Below are 26460 nucleotides of genomic sequence, written 5' to 3' on the forward strand. Positions count from 1 at the left end.
GACTTCGCCCTGGAAAATTCCAGCTATAGCTCCGAGAAGAATGCATTCCATGACGTGCTGACCACGGGATGCTCCAGGGAATGCTGACTGCAATTGTTCCCGACCACCTGCCAGGTTGGAGATGAGTAACCAGTCAAAAACAGGATACCGATAAGATGCTGATTGGGGCTGATTAACCCAGACCCAAGCCTCATCGTCGCCCCACTCTATTTTTTGTTTCTACTTCCTTGTTTCTGTATGCTTATAAAACCTACTAAGAATCTAAGTAAAGCAGACCTTGACAACCCTTTGCTTGGTCTCGTTCCTTTCTCTCGCCCATCTCTTTCAGGCACGGCCCCCCTTGACCCCACGAGTAACACAAGGTCCCGCGGGCCAGGACACTGCAGGTCTCAGACAGCCCCACCCCCACACGCATACTTTCTGACTGAGTGGGGCCACTCAAGCCCCTTCCTGACAGCTTCTCCTGGAAGCAGAGAAAAGAACTTTGACCCCTGCTAACAGCATCTGTGGTGCTTGAGGGCAGGCTTACCCAACCCAGCTTCGCCCAGACTCACTCCCAGACAAGTCCTCACTGAAGTGGAGAATAAGGACACACCTGGAAGTCCCAGGGCCCCACCGACCACCTGAGGCACTAGAGTGCCTCTCCAGGGGAATAAGAGTTGGTTACAGGACCCAAAAACAAGTGTAGCCTGCTCCTCCCAGCAAGCGCCATCTACTGACAGGGAGGACATTCCGCACACCCTTTTACGGCATCTACTGACTCATCATACAGGGTGTGGTCGAATCTCACCCACAAACACCACCTACTGGTTCAGAGACTAAACAAGGCGTGTCATTATACAAACGAAAACCAAAAGGTAAGAAGCAACAACTGATCCAGATGGGAAGAAATAAGTGAAGGAATTCTGGAAATATGAAAACTCAAATAGAAAGCACACCCCGAAAGAGAAAGACCAGCCCCTTAGAAATGGACATCAACAAAAATCAGACCACTAAAATGACAGAAGAATTTCAAGCATGGATCTTAAAAAAAGTCAACTACTTGCAAAAAAAACTGGATAACAAACACAAAAAAAAAACGCAAAAAGATTCCAGGACCTGGAACAAAAATTCACTAAAGAAATTTAAATAATGAAGAAAAATCAAACTGAACTCCTGGAAATGAAGAATCTATTCAGGGAACTACAAAACACAGTAGAAAGCCTCAAGAACAGGGTAATCAAACAGAAGAAAGAATCTCAGAGATTGAAGATAACACATTCCAATTAAATAAATCAGTCACAGATATAGAGCAGAGAAACAAGAGAAAAGAGCAAAGCCTACAAGAGATATGGGATTATGTGAAGAAACCTAATGTGAGGGTTATAGGGTTACCCGAAGGGGGAAGAAGGAAACACTCAAGGGTTGGATAAGCTATGTGAAGATACAATAGAGGAAAATTTCCCAGGCCTTGCTAAAAATCCCGATATACAAAGTTCAAGAAGCTCAAAGGACCTCTGGGAAATTCAATGCAAACAGAAAGACATCACGACATGCAGTCATAAGACTGACCAAAATATCAACTAAAGAGGCTATTCTACGAGCTGTAAGACGAAAGAAGCAGGTAACATACCAAGGAAAGTGAATCTGAATAACACCAGACTTCTCTACTGAAACATTACAAGCAAGGAGACACTGCGGCCCCATTCTCACTCTTCTGAAACAGAATAATGCCCAGCCTAGAATCATATTCCCTGCAAAACTAAGTTTTGTATGTGAAGGAGAAACCAAGGCATTCTCAGATAAGCAAAGACTGAGAGAATTCACCAAGACAAGACCAGCCCTTCAAGAAGTACTCAAAACAGTGTTACCCATGGATCAGCACAGTAAACACTCATGAAGTAAATCTACTCAAAAGCTAAAGATCAAAGCCCAGATACCACAGTGGCTCAAGAGAGAAAACAAAGCAACAAAGTTCAACCCAACACAATGAACAGAATTCTGTCCCACCTATCAGTTATCTCAATAAATGTGAATGGCTTGAACCTCCCACTCAAGGGACATAGGCTGGCGGAATGGATAAAAAAATACAAGCCAAGTATCTGCTGTGTCAGGAAACACATCTAACCTGCAAGGATGCAGTTAGACTAAAGGTAAAGGGGTGGAGAACAATATTTCAAGCAAATGAAAGACAAAAGAAAACTGGTGTGGCGGTGCTGATTACAGATAACTTAGTTTTTAAATCAACAAACGTAATAAAAGACAATTAAGGTCACTATATAATGGTGAAGGGTACAGTTCAACAAGAAGACATAACAATTCTAAATATATATGCACCCAACCCTGGTGCACCCAGATTCATAAAGCAAACTCTACTTGATCTAAACAAATGGATAAACAACACCATAATAGGTGGAGACTTTAACACCCCACTGACATCACAGGACAGATCCTCCAAACAGAAAATCAACAAAGAAATAATGAACTTAAACAGAACTCTAAAACAAATGGACCTGACTGACATTTACAGGACATTCTACCCCCAAACCACTGAATATACGTTCTTCTGATCAGCTCATGGGTCATTCTCTAAGATTGACCATATCCTAGGACACAAAGCATGTCTCAAACAATTTTTAAAAAATAGAAATTATACCATGTATCTTTTCAGATCACAAAGGAATAAAAGTAGAAATCAATCCTAACAGGAACTCTCATTTCTACACAGTCATGGAAACTAAACAACTTTCTGCTGAATGATCACTTCATAAACGAGGAAATCAAGATGGACATCAAAAGATTCTTTGAACTAAATGACAAAGGAGACACAAGTTGTCAAAACCTGTGGCACACAGCTAACGCAGTCCTGAGAGGAAAGTTTATTTCCATAAATGTCTATATGCAAAAGTCGGAAAGATCACAAATAGACAACCTAATGAATTGTCTCAAAGAGCTGGAAAAAGAAGAACAGACCAACCCCAAACCCAGCCAAAGAAATGAAATCATTTAAGATCAAATCAGAACTAAACGAAATTGACAACAGGGAAACCATACGGAAGATTAATAAAACAAATAGTTCTTTGAAAAAATAAACAAAATTAACACACCTTTGGTTAGACTAACGAAAAGCAGAAAAGAAAAATCTTAATAAGCTCCACGAACAATAATAAAGGAGAAATTACAACAAAACCACGGAGATACAAGATATAATTTATGAATACTACAGAAACCTCTATTCACACAAACTGGAAAATGTGGAGGAAATGGACAATTTCTTAGAAAACATAGCCTCCCTAGGCTCAACCAGGAAGAAATAGAATTCCTGAACAGATCAATATCAAGTACTGAAATTGAAACAGCAATAAAAAACCTTCTTAAAAAGAAAAGTCCTGGATCAGATGGTTTCACACCCAAATTTTACCACATCTACAAAGAAGAACTGGTGCCTATCCTGCAGAAATTATTCCACAACATCAAGAAGGATGGAATCCTTCCCAATACATTTTATGAAGTGAACATAACCCTGATACCAAAACCAGAAAAGGATGCGACAAAAAAAGAAAACTACAGACCAATATCCCTTATGAATATAGATGAAAAAATTCTCAACAAAATTCTAGCCAATCAAATGCAGGTGCCTGTCAAGAAAATAATCCATCACAACCAAGTGGGCTTCATCCCAGGGATGCAGGGATGGTTGAACATATGCAAATCTATAAATGTAATTCACCATATAAACAGAAGCAAAAACAAAGACCATATGATCCTCTCAATAGACGCAGGAAAAGCATTTGACAAAATTCAACACCCTTTTATGATAAGAACGCTCAACAAAATAGGCATAGACGGGGCCTACCTAAAAACAATACAAGCCATATATGACAAACCCACAGCCAATATCATACTGAATGGGGAAAAATTGAAAGCATTCCCACTTAGAACTGGAACAAGGCAAAGTTGCCCACTATCTCCACTTCTATTCAACATAGTGCTGGAAGTCCTTGCTACAGCAATCAGACAAGAGACAATCAGACAAGAGAGCGGAATTAAGGGTGTCCAAATGGGAGCAGAAGAGATCAAACTCTCACTCTTTGCTGATCACATGATATTATACCTAGAAAACCCCAAGGATTCAAACAAGAGACTCCTTGAATTGATAAATGAATTTGGTAAAGTCTCATGATACAAAATCAATACACAGAAATCAGAGGCATTCATGTACGCCAACAACAAAAAGTGAGAACCAAATCAAAGACTCAATTCCCTTCAAAATAGCAACAAAGAAAATAAAATACCTCGGAATATATTTAACTAAGGAGATAAAATAAAAGACCTCTACAGGGAGAACTATGAAACACTGAAGAAGGAAATAGCAGAGGATGTAAACAGGTGGAAGAATATACCATGCTCGTGGGTCAGCAGAATCAACATCGTTAAAATGTCTATACTACCCAAAGTGACCTACAGAGTCAATGCAATCCCTATCAAAATGCCATCATCATTTTTCACAGATATAGAAAAAATAATTTTACACTTTGCATGGAACCAGAGAAGACCTCGTATAGCAAAATCAATTCTAGGCAATAAAAACAAAATAGGAGGTTTCACTTTACCAGACTTCAAACTATACTACAAGGCTATAGGAATTAAAACAGCTTGGGACTAGCACAAGAACAGAGACATTGACCAGTGGAACAGAACAGAGAACCCAGATATAAAACCATCCTCATATAGCCAACTAATCTTCGACAAAGCAGACAAAAACATACACTGGGGAAAAGAATCTTTATTCAATGCATGGTGCCGGGAAAACAGGATAGCCACATGTAGAAGACTGAAACAAGACCCACACCTTTCACCTCTCACAAAAATCAACTCACGCTGGGTAACAGACTTGAACATCAGGTATGAAACTATTTGAATTCTAGAGGAAAACTTTGGAAATACTCTTCTAGATATTGGCCTAGGCAAAGAATTTATGAAGAAGACCCCAAAGGCAATCACAGCAGCAACAAAAATAAATAAATGGGACCTGATCAAATTAAAAAGCTTCTGCACAGCCAAAGAAACTGTCAAGAGAGCAAACAGACAACCCACAGATGGGAGAAAATTTTCGCAAGCTACACGTCTGATAAAGGACTGATAACTAGAATTTATTTAGAACTCAGGAAAATCAGCAAGGAAAAATCAAACAACCCTATCAAAAAATGAGCAAAGGACACGAACAGAAAAATTTCAAAAGAAGACAGAATAATGGCCAACAAACATATGAAAAAATATTCAACATCTCTAATCATCAGGGAAATAAATACAAATCAAAACTGCAATGAGATATCACTATCTCCAGTAAGAATGGCCTTCATAAAAGTCTCCAAACAATAAATGTTGGCATGGATGCAGAGAGATAGGAATAACTCCTACACTGCTGGTGGGACTGCAAACTATTTCAACCTCTGTGGAAAACAAGATGGAGATACCTTAAAGCAATACAAGTGGATCTACCATTTGATCCAGCAATTCTACTATTGGGCATCTACCCAAAAGATCAAAAGTCACTTTATGAAAAAGACACCTGCACTCGAATGTTTATAGCAGCACAATTCACAATTGGAAAGTTGTGGAAACAACCCAAGTGCCCATCAATTCATGAGTGGATTCATAAAATGTGGTATATGTATACCATGGAGTACTATTCAGCTTTAAGAAACAATGGTGATATAGCACCTCTTGTATTTTCCTGAATACAGCTGGAACCCATTCTACTAAGTGAAGTATCTCAAGAATGGAAAAACAAGCACCACATGTACTCACCAGCAAATTGGTATTAACTGATCAACACCTAAGTGGACATATAGGAGTAACATTTATTGGGTGTCGGGAGGGTGGGAGGGGGAAAGAGGTGATGGGTATATACAACCAAAATGAGTAAGATGTGCAATGTTTGGAGGATGGATACGCTTGAAGCTCTTACTCGAGGGGGGAAGAGGGGCATGGGCAATATATGTAACCTTAACATTTGTACCCCCGTAATATGCTGAAATAAAAAAAGTACTTCAAATAAGCACGTTAGGATCTTCCATAATTAAATATGAAAAACAATTATCCATGATACAGTTGAAAGAGTCTCACTCATTAATTTTTCAATAAGAGGTTCTAAATAAAGATATCAATAACTCACAAAAAATATCACACTGCAGTCATAAATGCATAAAATCATTATTTGTCAAAAATAAAAACAAGGCCGGGCGCTGTGGCTCACGCCTGTAATCCTAGCTCTTGGGAGGCCGAGGCGGGCGGATTGCTCAAGGTCAGGAGTTCGAAACCAGCCTGAGCAAGAGCGAGACCCCGTCTCTACTATAAATAGAAAGAAACCAATTGGCCAACTAACATATATATATATAAAAAATTAGCCGGGCATGGTGGCACATGCCTGTAGTCCCAGCTACTCGGGAGGCTGAGGCAGAAGGATTACTTGAGCCCAGGAGTTTGAGGTTGCTGTGAGCTAGGCTGACGCCACGGCACTCACTCTAGCCTGGACAACAAAGTGAGACTCTGTCTCAAAAAAAAAAAAAATAAAAAAAATAAAAAAATAAAAACAAACGAATACTCAATGGTGATTAATAAGAAAGGTGACAGCTTTGTTATGAGACACTGTATTCCCACACAGTCAGAGTCACAGCTTTAGCTATTATAAGTTAATAAATTTAAAAAAATTCATTTGTATAACTTATTACTGCATCCATAAACACAAATTCTAGGCAAAGAAAAGTATCAATGAATCTAATCAGAAGGCATCAGTGACCCTGTGAAAGGTCCCTTCTGGAGTTCCCTTTTACCCATGTCAAAATCATACTCATGAGTTTCACTTCCAGTATCGCAGTGTGATGCTGTTACAGACCAATCTTCTGCTGATAGCAACTATTAACTATGTTGGTAGGAAAAAACAGTTAACTGAGGATCTTGAAGAGTAAATATAATTGGCAGACTGTGGAGAGAAGCCAAAACTTGGAAAGACCAGCACGTTACTGAGTTTCCTGTATTGTTACATCTTTGCCCCAAGGTTGGGCAGTAGATGTAGAGTATGGACAGCTAAAGCTGTCATTTTGTCAGGAAGAACCAGGGAAAAGTTAACATAGTCAACTACCAGAGAGAGAAGAGAATCCCACAGGGCATAAAGTTGCAAAAGGTCCCATAATCCTGAGTATGAAACAACACAAGGTTCTTTACACAGAAGGGAAATTACTATATAGTAGGAAAAAACTTGGACCCTGAAGAATGAATTAAAGCACCAGAAATGGTACACATCTAGGTAAATATAAAAGACTATTGTTTTCCTCTTAAGTTTTAAAAAATCACATATGACTATTTAAGGCAAAAGTTATAGCACTGTTTGTGATTTTTACAACACACTTATGTAATACATATTACAACCATGGGGAATAGTGAAGGAAGGGGCAAATATGCCTTCCCTCACTATATAGTTGGGAGATTTCTACATTTTATGTGAAGTGGTACAATAATAACTCTGAGTAGACTATGAAAGGTTAGGGATGTATACTGAAATCTCTAGATATAAATAAAGAGGAATAGCTAAAATGCAAATAGATAAATTAAAATGGAATACTAAAATATATCCAAACAATCTAAAGGAGGGCAGGATGAGGGGGAAGAGAACTAAAACCATAGAGGTCAATCTCTAGATACAAATAAAGAAGAATAGCTAAAATGCTAATAGATAAATTAAAATGGAATACTAAATATAGCCAAACAATCTAAAAGAGGGCAGGAGGAGGGGGGAGAGATGAACTAAAACCATAGAGGTCATTGAAACCAGCCTGAGCAAGAACGAGCCCCTGTCTCTACAAAAAGTAGAAAGAAATTAATTGGCCAACTAAAAATATATAGAAAAAATTAGCTGGGCATGGCAGCACGTGCCTGTAGTCCCAGCTACTTGTGGGGCTGAGGCAGGAGGATCACTTGAGCCCAGGAGTTTGAAAGGTTGCTGTGAGCTAGGCTGACGCCATGGCACTCTAGCCAGGGCAACAAAGTGAGACTCTGTCTCAAAAAAAAAAAAAAAAAAAACCAGAGGTCAAACAGAAAACAAAATGCAGACCTAAATCAACCATATTAATGATTTCATTAAATGGTAAATGTTCCCATGAAAAGGCAGAGATTGTCAGAGAGGCTAAAAAAAAATAAGAATCAGCAAAATGCAGCCACGGCTTCAAATATTAATATATAGATACAGGGGGAGGCAGAAGGAAAGGGACAGGAAAACTGTCTCTATTTGCAGAAGATATGATTTGTTTATACATATAGAAAATCCCAAGGCATCTTCAAACAACTATTATTATAGAACTAGCAAGATTATAGGATACAAGGTTAATATACAAAAATTAATTACATTTTTATATACTAGAACAAACAATATATACATAAAATGTTATTCTGAGTAGGGTAATAAAATCTTGTGCCATTCCACCCCATACCATCTACTATGTGAGTCATCCCTTTGTCCATCATATCCACGCTGTATACACTACCAGCCCATTAGTCACTTAGTAGCCTTCTTGGTTATCAGCTTGACTGTTGCAGTTATCATTCTATTTTATCATTTATTGTTGTTAATATCTTACTGTGCCTAATTTATAAACTAAACTTTATCACAGGTATGTATGTATAGGAAAAATCATAGTATCTATAGGGTTTAGTACTATCAGGTTTCAGGCATCCACTAGGAGTCTTGGAATGTATCTACCCCCGCCCTTGGATAAGGGGGGACTACTATACTGTTTCCCCTAAATCTTGTACTTAATAAAAATGATACCTCATAACTTTATAACATAACTTGGCTTTCTCATAATTTTACTATGTTCTTACATAGTAAACAAAACAGAGGAACTTTAGATCCTTAAATGTTGCTAAAACAACACAATCTAATGTTTCGGGGTTTTTTGGGTTTTTTTAGAATTTTCAATTCCTACCATTGGCGGGCTGCCCCTAACCTCACCCCCAACTTCATAATACTCACAAATTTTATATTTCTAACAGGTACATTATTTCCTACTCATAACTCTTTCAAAGTATCTTACCTTATGCTAAGCATGTTAACAGAAACACAGTAAATATTTAACCTCATCACCCATATGCAACAGTCACATTCAACATTTCAACTTCTTCTATAACAGTGTTGAATTTGTCACTTATATTAAATTCTGAATGCGGCACTTAGGCAAACACTATGCAGTGACCAGGAAAAGACTCTTTCAATTTCAAGAGACAATACACTCTAAAAGATACACCTTCAGTCTACTAATTTAAGAGGAACAGTTGTGCCCATACACACCCTGCACACACACACACACACACACACACACACACACACAAAAGGTGTCTTTTAAGGATTTTTGAGTTGGGAGTCCAATTTAAGAAAGAGGTCAAATGCTGTGAACAAAAGACTTAAAAAATAAAAAAGAATAGGAAAAAAAGAAAAGAAAGAAAAGAAAAGAAAGAAAGAAAGCAAATGCTATCAAAATCCAGGAAGCTGTGAAGGAAAAAACAAAAATAAGAGAAACACAAAGGACCTGAAAACACATTCCACCAATAGAATAAAAAGAGAAAACATATGTGGCAAACACTGTCAGAACCCTCCCAAATTTCCCCTCTGCATTCATTTTCACACACCTGAAGTCTACTTACTACAAATATCTGCAACTCCCTGCTTGAGGGTTTTTCTGGTTAGGAACTATGCTTTGGCTTTGTTCAGGGCAGGTCAGAAGTGCTGAAAAGCTAATATCCCTAGAAGCATCATTCAGTGAGGGAAAAACAGTCGATGGATAAATAACCCACTCATTGCCCAACAGTTCTGAACTGCCTCGCAAGTCCCCAGTGTGACTGAGCTGTTAGGTGTTCACTGGTAATTGATTTGATGGTGCACCCTTTATCAACTTCTTCCCTGCTCTGTCTCATTGCCCCACTTTCCAAGGATCAAGTCTCTGGGAGATAAACTACCTGTGCTCAATTCCTTATCTACTTCTGAGGAAACACAAACCATGACAGACATATTTTCTTTCCCAAAATCTTCGTTTAACACAACAGTTCTTGAACTTTTTGGTCTCAGGACCACTTTGCACTATTAAAAAATATTGAAGATCCCAAAGAGCTCTTACTTATATAATTTATATCTATTAATATTTCCCTATTATAAATTAAAACAGATAAAATTTAATATTTATTAATTCATTTAGAACCAATAAACCACTATATGTTAACATATTATTTTATATGAAAAATATATTCTCCAAAACAAAAAAGTTAGTGAGAAGAATGACTTTAATTTATATATTTTTTAATTGCTTTAATGTTTGACTTTATAGAAGATAGCTGGATTATCGTATCTGCCTATGCCTTCAATCTATGGCAAAATCACAGGTCATACAGCTCCCTGCAAAACTTGTGAGATAACAAATTAAAAAGACAAAGAACATCTCAGCATTATGAACATAGTTTTGACAACATGTACCTCCTGAAATAGCCTCACACATTGAGAACTACTGCTTTAGCATAGCAGGTTCCTATAAGCAAAGATAGCCAAGACACAACATTTAAGTTAAAAGGGGGGAAGGGTGGAAATCAACAAATGAACAGAGAATATGATTCTGTGATTATCAACATGATAAAAGAGACAAACTACACTGAGAATTTGGAGCACTCACTGTTTCAAAGCATTTCTTTAACAAAGAATTACCTAAGACATGTGTTCCCTCTTCTACTACTGAACACCAGTTCCCTTGGAATAGTTTAATTGCTAGCCAGTCTTCAAAACACTCCACAGATAATATCCAACCAATTTTGCTTTTTTCTATCCTAAGCAGCTTCCAGTGGACAGAGTACTTTTCATTAATAAGCAAACAATATATCCTTTGGCTGAAATGAACAAGCAAGGCCAAATGAAAAAGCAAAATGCAAAAAGGTCAAAGAGCATATTTGTTAATTACTATAGAAACAAACTAATGAGGATTGGAAAAGTGAAAAATAAGAAATCATTGCCTTTCTGGAACTTCACGCTCCACCATACTGACCTGTCAGCACCTTGCACTTTGGGGGTACTCTTTTTTACCACCAGGTTTTCACATTTCCAATCCTACTCATCTATCCTATTAGGCCTCCACTGAACATCACTTCTTCAAAGGAACCTTTCCTGACTCCTAAACTAAGTTATGCCTCTCTGCCATACGGCCCCACAATTTTCAAGGCCCTTACCTTACAGTGACCATGTAATTTATCATCCAAATGCTATTTTGAGAATGAATGTGGAACTAGTAGTTATGTTGAGACAATAAGCAACACAAAGAATGTACTGTCATCCTACCTATCAGTTTATCTTCCCTGCTTGAGTAAGAGCTTCATGAGCAGAGGGTATGAGTCTATATTGTTTAACAACTGTTCCCCCAACACTTAGCTCAATGCTCAGAACATGAAAGGTGTGTTCTAACCTCTTGCTCTCAATAACTGAGTTTTTATAATACAAATTAACCTGAAAAAGGAAAATCTTATCCAACAAAATGAACTACCCTATTTCCTCCCAAATCCCAATACTTCTCTGTTCCACACTTTTTAATCATGACCTCTTGTCTTATGTTTACTCATGCCTCCACCTTCCTAAACACCCTCCTCCATCAGAATATAAACTTCATGAGAGCAGAGGATGTCGGTTTTATTCATTGCTGTTTCCTCAGAACCTAGAACAGTGCCTACTCACCACAAGACACTTTTCATTCAATAGGTGCTCAATGAATGCTGTCCTCGCTACCTTGCCCTGCCTCTCTTCATCTGAAAACCAAGCCACATAACTTATGAAGCCTTCTCAGATAGTACCAGTAAGAAATAATCTCTTCTTCCATACACAATAATATTTTATATCTTTCTTAAAATACCTTCTATACTTTACCTTGTGCTAAAATTATGTGTCTTATCATATATCATTCTTCTTGGTATAACCCACAGCATCCTAGCACATCCTAGTACCTGTCTGGTACACAGTATCTACAGAACAAAGATCTGTCGGAGTAAACTGATAAATAATAATATTACATACAATTATGGGTATATACAGTATCAGAAACCTGATACCATGCTAGTTTTCTAGAGAACCTTCTCATTCATGTATACATCCCTAGCCCAGGCCATTACCATTACAACTCCATCTACTCAGCATCTTCCTCTTGCAATGGGTATTTTGTCAAGAGTAAGTATCTTTCTTAACTGTTTTGCTTCATTTCTCAGCACTACAGGTTGTGAAGTAAAAGTAAAGTCCTTGATCCTGTGCTTTTAGGTTTTCTGCTCAAACAGGGATGGGGAACATGTGGCCTTCTGGATCCTTGACTGCAGCAGTTGACTGAATCCAAATTTTACAAAAGAAATCCTTTTATTAAAAGGGGCACAGGAGAGAAAGATGAAGCTTTTATGGCCTCCTTTGGTGCCTTAAAAAAAAAATCTTGAAATCAGAAGGCTGTAAATTCCCCCCTCCAAGCACTATATTTAAAAGGATCCTCAATTATGCCCACCTGTACGTCTTGCATACCAGTCAATCACGCATGCTGTTTTCCCCAAGTGGAATATCCTTTATTATTTTCTATGCAAAAAGCAGTTACACTTCTGCATAAAAATTCTAAGTCTTACTCCTCTTTCTGGAGGCCTTCCCAAGCCTCTGTTTTGAGTCACTTTAGTTGGTCTAACAAATTAATTAGTACTTGCTCTGTCATTTATAATCACATTTATGTTACTTAATTACATAAGTTTGAATTAAATGTAGGGAATTTTCTTTTAAAATCAAGGACAACAGAATATGCATATATGAAAAGAAATCTGACTCAGTGTTGAAGTCTTCAGCATAGCAAATACTAGTGACAGAACAGTGTAGATGTACACAGCACAGACACTGAAGGCAGACTACCTGAGTTCAAATCTTAGCTTTGGTACTTATTAGTAACCTCAGAGAACTTATTTAACATCCATGTTCTTCAGCAGTTTCATCATTTTGAGTTATTTAAAAAAATTACATGAGTAAATATGCATAAAATCCTTTAAAAAGCATTTGGCACATAAACTCAATATAATTTTCTATTATTATTATTATTACTACTACTACTGTTATTATTGTCGTTACACTCTTAGGACTTCAGTCCTCTTACTTTATAGCTGAGGATACTGAAGCTCAAATTTAACAACTTGCAGAAAGTCACAAGATCTAGTAAGTGGTAACACCAGAAAAGAAACACAGGATTCCTGTAGAAGAGTCCATCGGTCTCACCACTTTATTCAATATTTTTTCAATATCTTGAAAAATACTGAAACTTTATTCAATATTTTTTAGGTTTTCAGGACCATTATATGATAAAGTGATAAGAAGATGAAAGAAATTTTTAAAAGGAAAAAGACATTAATAAACTCAAGAATTAAGAAAAAAAGAAAGAAATACTATAGTAACAGAAAAGAGAGCATGAGCTTATATTCATGTAAATGGAGGGAAAAGGGAAGTGTTCCACACAATGGAGCTAAGAATATTAGGTTGGAGATTACAATCAGGCTTTATTTTTCATTTAGGACATAAAGATGTTCTTACTTGCATTTTAAAAAATCACTTCTCTTTATCAATGTAGAAAGACTTTTCTGTTCCATCAAAGGCTCATCTCTTTTCAAAAAGTCAAAAATATGTGAAATATTTTGACTTTTTACATAAAATTCTGATGCTGTTTACACATTAACAAAAGAAATCACAAATATAATAAGGTACTTTTAGGAATGTCAACATATTTACTGTCTACATTTAAAACTCCTTTTTACTTTTAAAAGTTTTCAACTTATAATTCTGTCTGGTTTTTGAGAAAACTTTAAATGTCTAAAGGTCATGATCAGGACCATCACTATTTGACCATCCAAGGTATTTCCTTCGGTAAAACCCAATGGTTACTTAATATATAACCTCTAACTTAGTAAAAATACTATTATATAACCTTTCACCCTCCATCCCCCAGAAAACCTCTAAATGAAAAATAACATCAATTTATCAGCACAGAAAACTGTGTTTTGAAAGAACATAACCATTCAGAATATTTGTTAAATAATATCTGTTCCCCCAATTATATGTACTTAGCTAATAGCTGGTCTCTTTCTACAGGTTTCTCTCCTACAGTGGCAACAAATTCACAGCTCAGGCCAAAATAAATATCAATATTACTAACCGAAAAGTTCTGGTACTGTTATGTATATTTTGTGGAACTGCATCGCAAAGGGAAATTTTTGATGTTTTTACATTTTAAACTTAAAATGAAGACAAAAAAGATAAGCAGTAGAAAATGAATAATGTATATATCCAAAATGTACATTCAAAAACACATGCTTTTATGATATGAATCCTGTATGTATTCAGACTTCTACTATAAAACTGACAATATAGTGCCGGGGAAAAAAGGGATGATTATCAGAAATAAAGAGGAATTGCTCTAAGAACTATAAAACAAGGTAACAGGATAAAAGGCAGGCTTAATATCCAAAAGCAATGCACAACTGACAACCCAATTCCAACTTCCAAAAATAACTTTGTTACAGGAACTTCAGAAGAAAGCAAATGGTAGAGAGGATCACAATTCTTCAGCCCTTCAAACTATGTATCTTTCCAAATTGCTTAATGATGTTTTTGTTTTAAAAAAAAAAAAAAAAGGTGGATTTTTCTCCTTCAATTCTGACACTCAATGCTAAATATTTTTTACCCCACATTTTCATACAATGTCCATATGCTAAATCTGTTTTAAAAGGCAAAGGCAGGAGGGCAGAAAGTGACATGTGTTTCCCTCTCATATGATTATATACTGAGCTTATCAACATTTCAGTCTTAAATCTATCTAGTTCTATTACCAAAAGACTATGTCAGCAATACTAAACTTCAACTTCTTAAACTCTGGTTTATGTAAAGTCAAAAATTGTTCTAGCCTAAGAGTTCATTCTATATTCCTTGATAACTGGCTTACTAAATTCCCTCCACTGGCTCCCATAAATCTTTCTGACTAAATCTTGTTGCTGCTATATCTTATGGACTCACATGATCCCAACTTAACTCCAGTATGAGGTTTTTATCTTTGAGGCTCAAAAGTTTTATCCCTTTACTAGGAATGGACATAGAACAAATTCATTTGACCAAACATTTATTCAGTTTCCTTCATATTATTCTATTTTCTTTGCCCCGCTTTATTTTGCAATCACGTACTGATATCCATTATACAGTATAAAAAATCATAACACCAGAGATACAAATATATTTTCTCTGCCATTATGGGGATCATAGTCCAATAGAGGAGGCAAGTATAAAACAACTAATTTCTATCAAGTGTGAGAAATTCTATAAAAGAGCTTTATAAAAATTCTATAAGAACACGAAAGGGGAGAGACGCTTCACAAAGTGGTTAACATTTGGAATAGGTTCTTGAATGTCTTGAAGAACAGTAGGGTAGGATGGGTGTGTGTGTGTGTATGTTTTAGCTGAGATGCTAGAATTGTAGAATGTGTGAGAAAAGCTCAAGGGTAGTGTTAATGTCTGACTGGCAGCCAAAATATTGGCTAAAAATTTGTTAAAATATACAACTTAGGATATCACTTAGAGCTTCTTTGCTTATTCATTCTTGCAAATTAATTTTAACCCTGAATTCACAAGAATTATCTTACAAACAATACGCACACAACTTAGAGATATTATGTACAAAGTAACTATTTATTGCATAGATAGAAGCAGGAAAAGGCATTTTGAAAACAATGAGGAAAATTCAATGTAAACAGACTGATCATCTGCAATGGAAGGGAATAGTTGTGTCACACAAAACTAGTCCTCAATGTTGTAGATGCAGAGGAAACAGTATAAATTAAAATTCAAATCTGTACCCCCATAATATGCCAAAATAAAAAAAATAAAAAAAAAAAGAATGTTATCTTCTAAAAAACTCTTCAACCCAATTTGCTAGAGCCTGATTTGTGCAATTTGATAAGTTTTTTCAGACACAGAAGAAAGTACACTTAATAAAATAGTCTTCTCAGAAACAAAAAAAAAAAAAAAAATTCAAGAGTGCTAGATTCAGTCTCACGCAATAGGTATGTCCTAATTATGACAAAACCTTTTACTTAATTCCTAAACTGCCCACCTCCCTCAAGATTAAATAATGGGTCTAAAAAATGTTTTGAGAAATATAAAAGGCTACATAAATAAAATCTTACCTTCATTACAGTTATACTTGCTATATTGGAAATGAATTTTTATAATCTATACTTCTAACACATTCGGACTAAATTTATAATAAAGAGCTCTTACCCGTTCTACAGATCGCGCCCTCTTCTTTGGCCGAGTAGGCAGCGCATCTTCCTTCGGATTCGTATCTATTGCCCAATAGGATCCCTAAAGGCAAAGAAGTAAGTTCTATTAACAGTATGCTATAGCAACCCAATAACATTAAAATGGATTTTTATAATCCTCTGCTCCAAAAGCAAACATTTTGCAAATACAACAATGGGAAAGAAGCATGAGAAGAAACACTATTTTTGAACTGAAAAAAGTAATGTTTATATGAGGGGGAAAAAGTCCACTTATAACTAAAGAGAAAATAACCATAAGCTGAAGAACCCACGTCCAAGAACTTTTGCCACATTCAATTTAAAAGAGAAATGATCAACTAAATTTTAATATATAATAATTCTCAACTGAACACATGATAACTACATCATATGTTAAACTGTACAAGATTTTTATGCTAAAGATACTGTAGTTTCTGTACCCTGGCATGTCACTGCTTGGACATATTTTATATAATAAGTGCATCTTGAAAAGCAATGGTCTGTACATAAATCTTGTACTGCTTACTCTGTCTCAATTTAACTATTCTCTTTTACTTTTTGATACAAGTTCTCACACCATTTATTTAAAAATACATATGGAGCACCTAACTGTGTTCCAGGCATTCAGAAACTGTGACTCCAAAAAAAAAAAAAAACATCTATTTTGACAAACATAGATCATATAGTTTGCACGTATTATACAGACAATGAGACCAAAGCTCAGAAAGATGAATTGGCTTGCCCAACCAAGGATATGAGAGCCAGGACCAGAACCAAGGTCTTGATTCTTAGTTCCTATCTCCCTCAATTATCCTGCTTCTCTCTCTAAATATACCCACTTTTGGAGAAAGAGGACAAAAATGGGGGAGTTTCATCATCCAGCCACTGCTGAGGTATTTTTCTATATTATCTTTTCAAAGTGGTCACTGCATTTAAGCTAATAAGTCTACCAGACCTGACATAAACGTACCAAGAAGCATGTAAAATGCAGATGCTACAAAAACCACTAAAAATGAAAACAATGATATCATGAATAGGTTTAGCTAACAAGTTTCAAAATAAACCAAGTAGGAAAAAAATGCATACTGAGTTATTAAAAAATTAAAAATAAAACAGGAGAGCAAATACCAAAACTCACTGGACAACTTTTTATGGAAATGATAAATGCCATTGTTTAGTTTTGTTTGGGATGAGTATGTTTATGTGTATTAATCTGGGGAAACTATTCAGTGTCCAAACTTCAGACTGATTTGCTACTAAACATTCCAATGAAACTACAAAAACAAAACAAAACTAAATAGACTGTATCTGTTCCTCCACACAAAATACAATCGGCTGTGGCTTGTTACAAATAGATCAACAGAGAAAAAAAATTATTCATAATCATAGTACTATCCATTAGGTTCTCTCTCTCCTGAATGCCAAAATGCAAATACTAATGATTGAAATGATTCATGAAAGCGACTGTGAAATCTTCCACATCCATAGACATGCAGACACGCACGCACGCACGCACACACATACATACATACATACATACATACATACATACATAAATAACAAGTACAGGTTGAATACCCCTTATCTAAAATGCTTGGGACAAGTCTTCTGGATTTCAGATTTTGATAATAGACATGCTAATGTGTGTGAACTGGTATCTCATTGTGGTTCTGCTTTGTGAAAGGCAATTTTAAGGTCCCTTTATCCAAATGTGTAAGTTCACAGATCAAACTCAGGTACTAGGTTAGTCAGAACCATTAGGTGGAAGATTTCACAACCACTTTCAACTCAGATCTTGGAATATTTGTGCATAAATAATGAGATATCTTGGGGATGGGGCTGTCTAAACTTGAAATTGATTAATGTTTCATATATGCCTTATACACATGGTCTGAAGGTAATTTTATACAATAATTTTAATGACTTTGTACATAAAACAAAGTTTTGATTGCAACCCATTACATGAGATCAGGTGTAAATTTTCCACTAGTGGCATAATGTTGGCGTTCAAAAAGTTTTGCATTTTGGATTTCAAGTTTTTGAATTAGGGATGTTCAACCTGTATCAGTGAGGATGTGGAGAAACTGAAACTTTTGTGTATTGCTGGTAGGAATGTAAAATGGTACAGCCACTCTGGAAAGGGTATGGCAGTCTCTCAAAATATTAAACAGAATTATGAAATGATCCAGCAGGTCCACTTGTGGAAATATACCCAAAAGACTTGAAAGCAGGAATCAAACAAGTATTCATACACCCATATTCACAGCAACATTATTCACAATAGCCAAAAGGTGGAAGCAGCCCAAGTGTGCATGGTAGGATGAATGGACAAACAAAATATGGTACATATAATGGAATATTGTTCAGCCTTAAAAAGGAAAGAAATTCTGACAAATAAGCCAGTCACAGAAGGGTAATATTGTATGACTCTCCTTACAGTCAAATTCAGAGACAAAGAAGTAGAATGGTGGTTGCTATGAGGGGAGGGGAGTATGGTGGACAGTTATTATTTAAGCTTGGGAAGATGAAAAGGTTCTGGAGACGGATGGTGGTGATGGTTGCAGAACAATGTGAATGTACTTAACACCACTAACTGTACCCTTGAAATGGTTCAAGTGGTAAATTTTATGTGTATTTTACCAACAAGTCCCTTTCAGTTACCTTTATTTTTTTTTTTTTCATTTTTTTTTTTTTTTGAGACAGAGTCTCGCTTTCTTGCCTAGGCTAGAGTGAGTGCCGTGGCGTCAGCCTAGCTCACAGCAACCTCAAACTCCTGGGCTCGAGCAATCCTTCTGCCTCAGCCTCCCGAGTAGCTGGGACTACAGGCATGAGCCACCATGCCCGGCTAATTTTTTTTATATATATATCAGTTGGCCAATTAATTTCTTTCTATTTATAGTAGAGACGGGGTCTCGCTCTTGCTCAGGCTGGTTTTGAACTCCTGACCTTGAGCAATCCGCCCGCCTCGGCCTCCCAAGAGCTAGGATTACAGGCGTGAGCCACCGCGCCCGGCCTTCAGTTACCTTTAAAAAGCAGTTACCTTTGCCCTTCCTTGTTAAACAATACACATCTCACAAAAAATGAACTGCCATCTATATAGCCAATCAACAAATAGATGCTTGATCCAATTTCCTCCCAGAGTAGGTTCACATGGATCAAGTAGGAAAATGGAGGTTTTTGTTTGGTTATATATTTAAAATCAACTTTATTTAAGTATATTTAAACAGAAATAAAATATACTCATTTTAAGTGTACAAATCAAGGAATTTTGACAGTTGTATACAGTCATGTAACTAACACTCAAATGAAGATATAGAACATTTCTATAACCCTAAAAAACTCCTGTGTGGCTCAGCAAGCAATTCCCTTTCCTTTGCAGACCCCTTTGTGAAAGGGAATTTTAAGGTCCCTTTATCCAAATGTGTAAGTTCACAGATCATCCCATACAACCAATGATCTGCTATCATTATGGATTAGTTTTGCCATTTCTAGAATTTCATATAAAGGAACCCAAGCTGTCAAACTATCTTCCCCTCTCACCAGCAAGAGTTCAGTTGTTCCGTCTTGCCAATACTTGATATTTTAAGTCCTTCCAATCACAAGCATTCTAGTGACAGGTAGTGTTGTGCACTGTGGATTTCCATGTGCATTTCCCTAATGAATAATGATGCTAGGCACCTTTGTATGTACTTGTTTGCCACCTATATATCATCTTTTATGAAGTGCCTGTTCATATCTTTTGCCCATGTCTTATTTGGATTATAAGAATTTTGGTTATTTGTTATTAGAATTTTTTTATATATTCTGAACAAATCCTTTGTCCACTATATGCATTGGGGACATTTTCTCTCCATTTGTGATTATCTATTTGTTTTTAAGATAGAACCTTCTAAGGAGTAAAAAGTTTTTATACTATGTGCTTTGTGTCCATTAAAAAAAAAACAAAACACTTTGCCAACTCTAAGATACCAAGTATTTTCTCCACTGTTTCCTTCTAGAAGTTTTATAGTCTTAACTTTTATGTTTAGGTCTCTGATCCACTTAATTTTCTGTGTGAGATGAGAATTAATATTAATTTTTCTTCCACCCAGATATACAGCACCACTTCTTGAAAAGACTACAACATTTCCCTATTGAATTACATTGGATGCTCTGTCAAAGTATCAGTGAAGTATGGATGTGGGTCTATTTCTGAACTCTATTTTGTTCTATTGATCTACATGTCTATCCTTATGACAATATTATTTTGTCTTGATTACTGTAGCTGTGTTAAACTTTGAAATAAAGCAGTATATATCCTACAACTTTGGCTTTTTTCAAAATTGTTTGCCCATTCTAGGTCCTTCGTGTTTCCACATAAATATGAGAATAGCTTGTTATTTTCAAAAAAAAGTCTACTGGGATTTTTTATTGGGATTACATTAACACTACAAATCCAAATAGATTTACAGTGGAGGACTGACATCTAGCAATGAGTCCTCCACTCCACAAACATGCTGTATCTTTTCACTCACTGAGGTCTTCCTTCATTTCTGTTGGTAATGTTTTATAGTTTTCAGTGAATAGGTCTGCATATATTTTGTTAAAATGTATCCCTAAATTATTTCATTATTTTGGATACTATGGTAAATGGAATTGCTTTTGTTAACTTCATTTTCCAAGCATCCCTTGCTAGTATTGAAAAAATTATACTGACCTTGTATCTTATGATCTTGCTAAACTTATTAGTACTAATAGCTTTCCACAGATTGTTTAGGACTTTCTACATATGCAATAATGTTTGAAAAAAAATATTTTTTTTACTTATTCTTTTTCCATCTACATGCCTTTTATTTCTTTCTCTCACCTTACTTATTTCATTGGCCAAGACCTCAAACAGAATTTTGAATAAAAGTTTAAATGCAAACATCCTTTCTCTGTTCTCAGAGTGTAACATATAGGTTTTCCATAGATACCTTTAATTAAGTTAAAGAAATTCCTTTGCAGTCGTAGTTTGCTGAATGAGTGTTACATTTTGTCAAACATTTTTTCTACACCTTACATAATGTGATTTTTTCAGCTTTCTTCACATGGTGAGTTACATCAATTGTTTTTTTAATTTTAACCTGCATCACTTTTCCTGGAACAAACTCACTTTGTCATGATGTATTCTCCTTTTTTACATAACAATAGATTCAATTTGCTGATTTCTGGTTTGGGTCTATGTTCTATGTTCTGGTTGGGTCTATGCAGATTTCTGCTGTTTGGGTCTATGTTCACAAAGGATATTGGTCTGTAGTTTTGTTTTCTTATAATTTCTTTGCCTGACTTTGGCATCGTGTTAATGCTGACCTCATGAAACAAGATGGAAACTATTCCTTCCCCCACTCTTTTTGTAAGTGTGTGTGGGATTAGTATTGCTTTTTCCTTAAATGTTTTAGCTTCTGGTTTCACTACTTTTTGTTTGTTCATTTTCTATTTCATTGTTTTCCATGATTATCCTTTATTATTTCCTTCCTTCTACTTAGTTTGAACTCAATTTGCTCTTATTTTTCTAACTTCTTATGGTACATGTTTAGGTAACTAATTTCAAACCCGTCTTATCTGTTCCATAAAAGTATTTAAAGGTATAAGCTTCTAGGTTGCTTGAGCTATATCTCACAAATTTTCATATATTCTGCTCTCATCATCCCTCAGTCCAAAACATTTTCCAATATTCCTTATGATTTCTTCTTTGATAAAGATACTTTAAAAATATATTAGTTTCTCACTTTTGGAGTTTTCAAATTTGTTTGTTACTGATTTCTAGTTCAATTCTGTCAAAGAACATACTAAGATTTTGCCCTTTAGAAATCTATTGAAACTTATCTCGGTATGTCTATCTTGGTGAATATTCCCTGTGCATTTGAAAAGAATGCATATCCTGCAATCCATGGGTGCAGTGTTTACTTAGATCATTACTTTTTTTCTCTAGTTGTTCTATCATTTGTTGAGAGAAGTGTATTATTATTATTATTTTCTTTTTTAAGACAGAGTCTCGCTTTGTTGCCTGGGCTAGAGTGAGTGCAGTGGCGGCAACTAGGCTCACAGTAACCTCAAACTCCTGGGCTCAAAGGATCCTCCTGCCACAGCCTCCCAAGTAGCTGGAACTACAGGCATGTGCCACCACGCCCAGCTAATTTTTCGTTTCATTTTTAGTTGACTGGCTATTTTTTTTCTATTTTTAGTAGAGATGGGGGATCTCACTCTTGCTCAGGCTGGTCTCAAACTCCTGAGCTCAAGCAATCCTCCCACCTCGGCCTCCCAGAGATAGGATTACCAGCATGAACCACGGCGCCCGGCCAAGAGAAGTGTATTAAAATCTCCAGATGTGTGGATGTGTCTATTTCTCTTAGTTCTAAGAGTTTGGGGGAGGTTTTTGAAGCTGTTTTGGGGCACACATACATTTATAATTCTTAGATGTTCTTTATGGATTGACCTTTCCTTATGCTATTTCTAATACACCATTATCAAATTTTTCATTTAGTTATTGTGCTTTTCAGTTCTACAACTTCTATTAGGTTCTTTTTTATATTTTCCACCTCTCAGTTGAAATTCTCTACCTGTTCATTAACTATATAAATATATTTTATTTTAATTTATTGAGCATATTATAATGGCATTTTAAAATGTTTGGCTCCTAAATCCACTATCTAAGGCCATTGTTCCAGCTGACTGAGGAGCTTAGATAACTTCAACTTTTACCTGAGCCATACTGACATTAGTCTCTCTCACTTCCTACCCTCCTAGGCAAGCTAAGTTTTCTCTGAGTTGTGCATCCTCCAATAGTGCTAAATTCCAACAAATGTATTTCAATATTTAGGTCATATGATACAATGAAGAGACCATCTATTAATCTGCAACTTAGATTCAAATCCCAGATCTGATGGGGTAATCTTATACAAATTACCAAACCTTTGATCCGCTTTCCCCATCTCTATTTCATAAAATTACCATGAGAATTAACCCTAAGTATATACCAGGAAGACTCATCATCACTATTAATATTTACCATCTGTGTCCAATGGATACTTTTTGTTTATAGTTACATCATTTTACAAATATTTTACAGATTATAAAAAGATAGTGGGAAACCACCTTATGAGATACTTTAATAGAAAGTTAAGCATAGTAAACCCAAATTTTCTATATTTTATGTTTTGTGTATTTTATGTATTTTATATATTTAAATTTTCCCAGTCACATACCAAAATGGTCAACATGTTTCCAATGCAACTAGCTACTCACATCTGTCAAGCATAAAACTAAAACAAACTTATCTATCTTGCAAATACTGAATCCAGATTTCAAATATATCTCTAATAGATTCTAGAGTATTATTACTTCTGGTTCTTCTTGTACTGACAATTTCAAAATGCAATACATATGAAATTTTTGATGGCTCATAATTTGGCTGAAGGATAGTTATCTCTGCCCCATAACTGCATAGAACATTTTTCAAATTTAGATTTATAAATTCCAACTAGACTGATAAATTCAATCAACTCTTTCATTTCTATATCATCTATTTCCTTGCAAGCACTTTTGCATACACGCCAGATTTCAGGATTTATCCACTTATGAACCATAGCAAGTAAATTCTGGTACACAAAAATCATTAAAGATTTAAAAAAAATGTACAGTCACATGTTCTTCTAGCAAAATGGAATGATTCAGATTCTAGACACAAAATATTGCATTATGAAAACCTTCTTGTTGGATAACTAAATACATTAGAGTATCACATATCTTTTCGTTTTTAGAAATATATTATTAACTAAATATTTCTTGAGTTTGAGAAAATTAATCTATTCAACTTTACCATCATAATTAGAGTCTATAATATTGCTGTCTCTTTGTATTCATCTTCCAATTCAACTGATAATGGTAATCATCTTTCTCTGCTAATTTTCTTTCCTTTGTCATTATGAGTAAAAATAAAATCCAAATTCTCAATTATGTTAAATGAAAGCCAAAAGAAAAAAAAAAAAGACTTAAGATGGTATCTATATACCTTTTTAATACCTTCTTGAAAGATGACATAATATTTTGGGCAACACATTAAGAAAACCAAAAGATAATAGTGATGATTGCATTATTGAATCATCCTTCTAGGTCATTCAATCTTTCTTCTGCATTCATATTATTTTAGTGTTTGGGCACAGGGAGAAAAATTAATGAGTAACAATGAAATCATTCTTGGAGGATGAAATCATTTCAAGATATAGGAAAAATAAGATCACCAAGATTCCATAATGCAGCTTCCATTTATAAAAGAATCCCATATACAAATTGTAAGATAAAATAAGTTTTATTCAATTTTTAAAAATTTATCTGTTCTATGGAAGACTCCTAAAAAAGGATGAAAAATCATAAAATATTAATCTTTAAAAATAGAACTGCTTAAAATAGATATTCGAAAACTAAACTGGGTCCAGTGGACCCTAATAGTATACTGAGGGATAAATAAAATATAAATGAAAATATTTCCTCTTCCATTATTTGACCACATATTATTTTGTATTAATCTTAAAATATTCTTCTTTCTTATCAACTACAACTTCTATGAAAGAGCAAGCACACAAATATTTGTCAAATTCTAAATTTTAGGGCTGAAAGAGACCTTTAAAATAATCTACTATAACTTTTATTTAATTACTGAAAATAATAATTACTTAAGACAGTTATGCCTAGAAAAGATATATAATTTGGCTACTCACAAAGATTTATCTTTCATTTAGCATTTGCTGCACCCTACTTTGAATAAGAAAAGGCAAATGACAGTAACAGTAGATAAAATATTTTTAGTGAGGTTTATTATCAAAAAGAGAATACAAGGACAATAAGCTATAGGTGGATATAATCATGAATATTATCTAACCCAACAACAGGAAAAATGACACATGTTGAATCAAATGGCTAAACTCCTCAAACTTTGGGCAGATACCAGAAAGGTAAACAACCATTCTCTTGATGACAATTCATCAAGGGTTGACATGTACCAGGCACAATGCTAGTACTAGAAATACAGACTTAAAAAAAGAAAGTCTCAGTCCTCAAGTGTGGAGAGGAAGACAGAAAACATATTTGCATGTGAACTCTCTTACCACCTTCATGCCATTGCTCAATATCACTTTCTCAATGATCCTGCCTTGTTCCCTCTCTTAAAAACTGCAATACACAATAGACTTAACCTTATCATACTTTATATTTTTTCTACAGCATTTATAATTGTGTAACATTCTAAACAATTTATATATTTTCTTTGTTTACTGTCATTCTTCTTCCATAAGACCATTCCCTCAAGGGCATAGATTTTTAACTATTTTGTTTGCTGGTATAGTGATTAGCACATAAAAAGCAAATAAAAAAATCACCATACAACGCTAAGCCCAACATTAGCTTAAGAACTATGGTCAGACATGGTGAGAAGAAGAAAAGGAATAAAACTAATTTTAGGCAAAGAAAAAAGCTCATATTTAATGTTTTGTGTGTTTTTGGTTTTTTTGTTTTTAAGACAAGGTCCTGCTCTGTTGCCTGGACTAGAATGCAGTAGCGTCATCATAGCTCACTGCAGCCTCCAAATCCCTCACGGGATCCTCCTTCCTCAGCCTCCGAAGTATATAACTACCATACAATTCAGCAATCCCACTAGTGGGTATTTATCCAAAGTTTAATTCTATAGGGGAAAAACATGGCACGCAACTGAAAGTTAGGCAACATTCTTAAATAAAACAGCAAATAAATAATACTGATAATTGATAAACTTTGTGAAAATTAAGGTAATCAAGATATAGAAAATATATAAGAAATGAAGATGTGTTAATAACCAACAGATTAAATGTCTTTATTCCCATCATTATAAAATATCACTTCAAATGCATTTTAATTATTTCTATACTTTATTTCTAGTTGAAACTTTATGTCAACACAAAGTACCCTGCTTTATCACACACTTCGTAGGAGTGCACAGGTTGAAAATGGCCTAGTAAAAATGCTATTATCTGATTAAGTATCAACAGACACAATAGACTAATATACAAATGTTATGTTTAACCCTATCGTCAAGCATGTGCACACTGGTAA

At 35.3% G+C, this 26460-nt stretch overlaps 1 protein-coding gene across 6 annotated transcripts in view; it reads right to left on the reverse strand.

The window, feature by feature from the left end:
* The window catches only part of FOXJ3 (forkhead box J3), a 141378-nt gene that overhangs the window by 50448 nt on the left and 64470 nt on the right, over positions 1–26460 (reverse strand). For all 6 annotated transcript variants that reach the window (XM_020290055.2, XM_075997124.1, XM_020290054.2 and 3 more), the window contains exon 5: positions 16337–16420. In XM_020290055.2, coding sequence (XP_020145644.2) covers positions 16337–16420 — 84 coding nt within the window. The remainder of the gene's footprint in view (positions 1–16336; positions 16421–26460) is intronic.

This window comes from Microcebus murinus, chromosome 2, assembly GCF_040939455.1.
Source record: "Microcebus murinus isolate Inina chromosome 2, M.murinus_Inina_mat1.0, whole genome shotgun sequence".
Taxonomy (NCBI): Eukaryota; Metazoa; Chordata; class Mammalia; order Primates; family Cheirogaleidae; genus Microcebus; species Microcebus murinus.